This window comes from Lactuca sativa, chromosome 9 (assembly GCF_002870075.4).
Source record: "Lactuca sativa cultivar Salinas chromosome 9, Lsat_Salinas_v11, whole genome shotgun sequence".
NCBI classification, from domain to species: domain Eukaryota; kingdom Viridiplantae; phylum Streptophyta; class Magnoliopsida; order Asterales; family Asteraceae; genus Lactuca; species Lactuca sativa.
Window position 1 is genome coordinate 16,493,117 of NC_056631.2, and position 8,109 is coordinate 16,501,225.

Consider the following 8,109-nt stretch of genomic DNA (forward strand, 5'->3'; position numbering starts at 1 on the left):
ACTTCGGTTCGATGTAGGGGACAAGGTCCCAGTTAGCTTCGGACTTCGGCCCGATGTCAGCTTCGGACTTCGGTTAGATGTAGGGGACAAGGTCCCGGTTAGCTTCGGACTTCGGCCCGACGTCAGCTTCGGACTTCGGTTCGATGTAGGGGACAAGGTCCCAGTTAGCTTCGGACTTCGGTCCGATGTCAGCTTCGGACTTCGGTCCGATGTAGGGGACAAGGTCCCGGTCAGTCAGCTTCGGACTTCGGTCCGATGGAGGGGGGCAAGGCCCCGTACGTGCTTGATATATTATTGTATGGTATGTGGTAATTTGGGGGAGCTCACTAAGCTTCGTGCTTACAGTTTCAGTTTTGGTTTCAGGTACTTCCGCAAGCAAAGGGAAGAGCTCGGGATGATGGCATCGCACACACCACCGCCTCAGCTTTAGCCTGGGATTGATTTAGATGTTTGATCTGATGTAGTATGATACAGTTCTCCGCACAGTATTTTATTATGTTTTGGAATACATCACGTATGGTTTTATTATATGATGCTCTGATTACAGTTTTGATTATATTAAAAAAAAAAAAAAAAAAAAATTTGGGTCGTATTTTTGGGTCGTTTCAATATTTGTGATTATTCTTCTCACAAACTAGCTCCACGAAGTGTCAAATGCGTCTTTCTTGGTTACTGCACTCAGTATAAAGGTTATCGGTGTCTTGATCTCTCTACATGATGAATTTACACCACTCAACATGCTCAGTTTTAATGAGGATATTTTTCCTTTTTGAGATCACAACTCTAAAAGTTCATCTGCTAAGATTCTCTTAATAACTTACTGTGATGACTATCAGGTACCTATCCCTCAGCCTGCTTCATCCTCCTTAACGACAGATACATCCACTGCCGCATCATTGATCCATATCGCTCCATGCGATCTTTGTCATCATGATGTGGTACCACCACCATCCTCAATGCCTCCTATTGATCAAGATGCACCCGAGGAGCCTGCTCCACAACCCACACCACCTCCCCATTCATCTAGTCATCCCATGGTGACTCGCTCCAACACTGGAATTTTCAAACCACGCTATATTGTTGATTTTTCTTCCATTTCATCATCAACTCTCTATCAAACCTTGTTTACTTCTAAAGAACCCAAAGGCTTCAAATCAACTGCTAAAGACCCAAAACGATTTGCTGCAATGTGTCATGAAATGAATGCACTTAAGCTCAATGTCGCGTGGGATCTAGTACATCTAGTACCACGTCCTATTAAATAAAATATTGTTAGTTCTAAATGATTTATTCGTACCAAGTTCCATGATGATGGTACCATTGATAAATATAAAGCTCGACTGTTTTCTCAAGGATTCACGCAGATATCGGGCTTGGACTATTCTGCTACATTCAACCCGGTACTTAACTCTTCAACATTCTAGATCATTATTTCCCTCACTATTCTTAACAAATGGCCCTTACATCAACTTGATGTTAAAAATGCATTTCTCAATGGAAATCTCTCAGATATTGTTTTCATGGAACAACCACCAGGGTTTATTGACTCCAAATTTCCCAATCATGTTTTCGGTCTAAAAAAATCTCTTTATGGGCTCAAACAAGCTCCTAGGGGCTGGTTTCAACGATTGAGTTCTTTTCTTATTAGCATTGGATTCCCTTGCAGTCGATCCGATCTGTGTCTATTTGTTTTCAAAAAAGTGTCTATGATTCTTTACTTATTGGTATATGTTAATGACGTCATCCTCACCGGAAATCATGTCACCATTATTCGCAATTTCATAATGTGTCTTAACAAAGAATTTCTCATTACATATCTTGGGAAGCTAAATTACTTTTTGGTCTTGAAGTATCTTGTCATGCTTCTTATCTTTTTCTTAGCCAATCTAAATATGCTCAAGACATTCTTGCTCGTGCTCTCTTACTAGATGCTAAGCTAGTTGTCACGCCCCTCTACATCTCAGCACACTTTACGAGCCAAGGCACTCCATTCTCGGATCCAACTCTTTACCGAGCCAAGGCACTCTTACTATTACTCGTGCTGATTTATCCTATGTGGTAAATCAAGTGAGCCAATTCTTGCATTTATCAATTCAAGATCACTTTCAAGTGGTCAAGTGCATCATGCGTTATGTTAAAAGAACTATCTCTTGTGGTCTTTCGTTTTTACATGCCTGCTCTCCGCCACTTCTTGGATATTCTTACGCTGATTAGGCTCGTTGCATTGAAACAAGACGCTCTACTTATGGTTATTCTATTTTTCTTGGCTGTAATTTAGTCTCCTGGAGTGCCAAGAAAGAACCCATTGTGTCTCGCTCTAGTTGTGAATTTGAATATCGGGCATTGGCAAACACCGCTTTTGAGATAATCTGGATCACTCACTTGTTATGAGAACTTCACGTCTTGCCTCTTGGACGTCCTATTATTCTATGTGATAGTCGCAATGCTTTGTTCTTAAGTCAGAATCCCATATTTCATAGGCATGCTAAGCATATTGATATTGACTATCACTTTGTAAGAGAATTGGTGCTATTTGGCAAGCTCCATACCAAGTATGTCTCTACGCATCTTCAATACATATCTCACCAAAGACACGGTGATTATTGAAAACCCTACATGGGTTCAAATGTTTTTTTAGATGCATATCAGATTACGAAGGCGAGATTGTATACACACATCAACAGTTTTATGATTCGAAATCCTGTATTGTTTTCCTTCTAACTCTGATTTTGAATTATGGTTTATGAACACATGGTTTGACTTGAATGTAATTTTAGAAAAATTGATGTTTATTCTATTTCAAAATTTTGAAAATTTTATTTTGTAATTTGGGACATTACATAAACATGTTTATCCTATAGCCTTAGTATGAAGTAACTTGGTAAGCTCCCATACATCACAGTGAAGTATATTAAAGGGCTTATTTTCAACATTATTCATAGAAACAAAAGGAAGTCTTTTCTGCTTAGATAATAGACATACCAAACAACCGGTTCATTTTCGTCTTTGTTCTTAATAAAAAGATCACTACAAGTTATCTTAATCTTTTCATTCAAAGGATGCCTAAAACGAAAATGCCATTGTTGAAGTGAACTACAACATTAACTTGTATATTTGAACATGACGCATCCAAAAAATACAGTCCTTCATGAACTTCACCCATGCCAATCATCTTCTTGGGGAAATTTTGTTTAATCAATGCATATTTATGGTAAAATTTAACTATATCAAATTCAGTTCAAACTGAGGTGCATAAAGTACATCCTTAAGAAACAAATATTTAGTAAGTTATATATCCCCTTTATAGTGAACTTGGATAAGAGTACGATTAGGTAATCTCACTCTAGTATACCATTGATATTTTGAACGTTTGTGAAAATACCTTAATCATTGCAAATGTGTTGTGTAGCCCCAGAGTCAAGAATCCAGACATTTGATAAGTATTTCCCATAATTAAGATTTAAGACTAAGAATTTGATATTTACCTCATTACCTGTCAGATTTTCGGATGCAGTGGTAGTAATCATGTTTGCAGAAGCAATTTTTCCAGAAAGTAAAACAATTAAGCCTTCAAATTGTAGTTGATTCATTGACGTCTGTTTCAACACTTAATTGTCATTGATCAATACCAACAGCATTGGCACCGAGACTGATTTGCACCATTGTTTTGAGTTTTATACACAGGAGGAAAACCATGCAGTGCATGTGACCAGTTCTCTTGCAATGCATATAATATGGGAAATCTTTCTTGAAGTTTTTATATGATTGATATTGTCATTTGAAGTAGGAAAAATTGAATGCAGGTGTAGAATTGTGCGTGTTACCTAGATTGCTTTGCCTCTCTTCTTGAATTACTAGACGAGATTTCTTTAGAAACTGAATTTAAGGATCCATGAGATAACAGTATTATTGTTCCTGATCCAAGATCTTAAACTAATTTGATCAGTATATTTTGGTTGTGGAATTGATCATTCAATAAAATCAAGGATGCTGTTGACTGATAAAGCAATACACATAGATCTGCTCCATTTGCCTAATTATATGAATTTGAATCAACACTAAGCCAGGTCCATCATAATTGTGGAGATAAAATGGATTGTTATATGAATTTGAATCAATAGATTCTGAATTTACAGAAATGTAATTTGAAGAAGTTGCCATTTGAAATTGATTCTAAAACGATTTTGATGATGAAATCAGCATTGATGAACGAAGAACACTCTGATACCATATTAACTTGTTTGAAGAACATGAAAGAGAGAAAAAGCTTCTGATTCTCACTAGGGCAGATTACATCACTATAGTAACCTGTAGTACATTCCACTAACCATCCAACAAACTAATTGTAGTAACTAGCAAAGTTGATTAGTTAATTTACTAATATACCCCCAAAGTGTGTTAAATTCAATATTTGGTATTTCTACCAATGTTCAGTAGAATCAATCATGATAACCAACCGAATTTAGAATAACAAAAAAAAACATCCTTTACAATTGACTGTACATATGGAGCAGAAGAGCATCTCCACCAAAAAAAGAAAAAGAAAAAAGTATTTTTTTTCAGTCCATTCTGTAAGCCCAACCATGTGTTTCCAAAAAAGCTTGAACTGCTTCTTTTACTGCTAAGTTCTGAACCAATTGAGATGGCCGAAGAGGTTGACGTGTTATCGGATCAAACATTCCCACCTGTCACATCATATTCATATACATATATATATGTAACAAACACAAAAGAAAAAATATATATATATATAAAGACTTGAGAATTATAAAATATAAAATAAACCTTGTTGAGGTGATCAAGAATGACTGCTCTCTCGTATGTAAAACCGCTTGGAGCAATGACAGGGTCACGGAAAATATCAAGTGTGATTCTGCAGCATAGGTAGTCTGGTATCTGAAATTACATACATACATTTATGTAATTATTTTTTTGTATAAAAAAAAAAGAGATATGAAAAAAAATTTAAACCTCCTTTGGTGTGTCGGGCTCTGAAGCTTTGGAGAAAACTGAATTGAGAGCTTGTAATTGTTGTGAAGCGGAATCTGTGATTTCATCTGTGAATCCTTCCATTTGAGTCACATCAAGCGAATATTTTTCTACAAGAGCTATCTCACAACATTCTCTACACCACAAACAAACAAACAAACAAACATCATTTTATAGAAAAGAATCTGAATCTGAATAATAATAATAATAATGGAAACACATACTTTAGATTTTGCAAATCCCATGATCTTTGGGTGGAATCATGTTCCCATTCTTGGTATTTTGCTCTTGCTAGCTCTTGCCATATCTCCTCCACCATGTAACTACGAGGGTTTGCTCCTCTTCCAAGATCCAAAGACTGCATATCATAATGTGTGAAAATATATAAAACATGTGCTTCTTTTTCTTTTTAAAAAATATAATCATCAAGTAAACTTTATAGAGTTTATATACCCTTTCCAAAGCTTTTATTCCTTCTGCGTATTTTTTTCTCTGCATTAATGCAAGCCCTAGCATGTAATGACCCTGCAATTCACCTTCTTAGTTGTTAGCCATACAAATATAGGAAGAAGTGTTAGTTAGTGTTATTAACTTATTATAGTAAGTAAAAAAGTTCATATATCATTGTATTATCATAAGTTTCACGTAGCAAATAACGAAATTTACAATTTTCTTTTAAGGAAATGGTTTCCGTAAGCCATGTGTAAGATGATTAAACAATGACTACTCTGCTAACTATGTATTAGTACATACAAGAACTGTATGTCTTTCAATCCTGAAAACTGTGTGATGTGATTTGTGCAAATGGAGAAACAAATGAAACAAATCATTATTGAATTTAAAAGAGAGAGTATGATCTAGACCTTGACAGAATTATGATCAAGCTGAACAGCCTTTCGACAGTCTTCCTCAACTCTTGTCCAATCACTACAAAGAAAAACATAAGCAAAACATGAAACACAAGATCAAAACAGTTAAGTTCTAAAAGAAAAAAGGTGATTTTTGACTTTTGATGCTAAAGTTGTCATATGCTTCCAACAGTTCAACTTGAAAACTGATAACTCTAAATCTTGACTACTACATTTGAAAAAAATATATGTTACTGTGCTTATCATAACAGCATCCAATTCAATTTTTGGTTGAAAACGACTAGGGTTGACTGATTCACTCTAATTTCCAAGTCTTTCTAAGCAACGAAGCAAGAAACAAAACCCTAATGACATAAAAGAAAGGTTAGTAGAAACAAAAGGTTCCGATCATACGTACTTGCGTTTGCGATGGCATAAAGCCCGATTGGTCCAATAAATCGCAACATTAGGGCACAACGTGATAGCCTGAAATTTTGAAAAAGCGAAAGCGAACCAAACAGACATTTTGTCAAACACTATATGATCATGAAACAAATCCAACTTCACAAGACATAAAATCTTGAAAAAATACCTCCGTATAAGCATCGATTGCAGCACCGAATCTGTTCTTCATGAAACAGAGGTTACCATCAAGTTTAAGTTGTTCTGCTTGCATGGCCGCCGAATTCACGCCCTTCATTAGCACCAGTCTCTTCGCTATACAGAATTCCCTACACGTTTCTCTCTATACTTCTCTCTCTGAAATCTTTTGACTAAAGAGAGGAATCGTTTGTGATGGATGTAGTAGGAGGTGGAGGAGGCAAGCAAAGCGTCGATGGCAAGTCGTATTGGGTGATGAAGACTAAAATAACAGGTTGTTGATGACAGTCGGATATGATTGGTCTGTTATTTGATTGGAAACTTCTCTTCTGTTGCAATAGCATCGCTATCGAATAGTGTGAATCCTGCGGTCAACAGTTGAGAAGTTGAGGGATATTTACTGCAATTGTTGCATTGTAAGTTTCAAGTTGTTTCACACTTGTGGAAATTTTATTGATAAAATATTAAAATGTGATTATATAAAATATAATAGAAAGTCAAATTGTTCATAAAAGTTCCACGCTTTCATTATCAATGGAATTAGTAAATGTTTATCTTTTTTTTTAAAATGGTTTTTAATCGATATTTAAAATGGTATAAGTTATGTATGAGTATGACTATGTTTTGTAATTTTGTTGGTTCTAAATTTCCATATTCCGTGATTATAAGACCGTAACAAACCATCTCTTAGATATGTTTTATAAGGGATTCTATGCATTTGGTTGACACGCCATTTAGGATAAAAAAAAAACAGATATTATTTTTTGAAAAATTAAATATACTTTTGTATCTTGTTTCCTATTTATAAAGTAATGATATCTTTTTCAATCTTATATTTTGATTTGAATATTTGTATTTGATTTATCTTTCTTTCTTAATGGATTGTCTATGGTGTGTAGGGGTGGTGCACCTTACAGTAATCTAAATATATTCTATACTATAAAAAAAATAGTTTTTTCTTTCATCATATGTATTTGGAACTCTCAAATTTTTTATATTTCGTTCTAATATATATATATTTATTAAATTAAATATGTTATTAAATGTGAAATATAATAATATTAATGATAGATTTTATGAATAATCAATATAATAAAAATATTAATTTAAATATCATGTTAAATCCAAAATATAAAACAAAACATCAAAAAAGATTAAAAATATTCAAAGACTATTTTTTTAAAAATAGTTTAAAACTTTTAAATGTTTTAAATGTAAAATTAAATCGCCATGTTATACATAAAGACAAATATTTTTTTTCTTTCACCACCACATGCATTTGAAACCCCAAAATTCGTCATAATTCATTATAATATATCTATTTTATTAATTTAAATATGTTATTAAATGTCAAATATTTTCATATTAACGATAGATTTTATGAATAATCAATATAATGTTGCTTTAAATATCATGTTAAATCCAAAATATAAAACAAAACATCAAATAACCTTAAAAATATTTAAGGATTTTTTTTTCTTTTTGAATAGTTTAAGACTTTTAAATGTTTTAAATATAAAACTGAAACGAAATGTAAAATTAATTAAAAAAATATCAAAAATTATTTTTTTTATAATAATTGAAAACTTTCCCACTAAATGGTTTTTAAATTAATTACAAATAATAATAGTTGAAGACTTAATGGATAATCCCTATGTGTGTGTGTGTGTGT

General features: G+C 33.7%; 1 protein-coding gene across 1 annotated transcript; it reads right to left on the minus strand.

Moving 5' to 3' along the window:
- Positions 1 to 4,365: 4,365 nt before the first annotated feature.
- On the minus strand, positions 4,366 to 6,723 carry LOC111885584 (E3 ubiquitin-protein ligase CHIP). Its single transcript, XM_023881832.3, has 8 exons — positions 6,430 to 6,723; positions 6,256 to 6,323; positions 5,853 to 5,916; positions 5,443 to 5,514; positions 5,214 to 5,347; positions 4,972 to 5,125; positions 4,786 to 4,896; positions 4,366 to 4,685 (listed from the first exon to the last, which is right to left on the minus strand). Exons 1-8 carry the CDS (start codon positions 6,535 to 6,537, stop codon positions 4,560 to 4,562), a joined length of 837 nt encoding a protein of 278 aa, XP_023737600.1. The 5' UTR covers positions 6,538 to 6,723; the 3' UTR covers positions 4,366 to 4,559.
- Between the last annotated feature and the right edge of the window lie 1,386 nt (positions 6,724 to 8,109).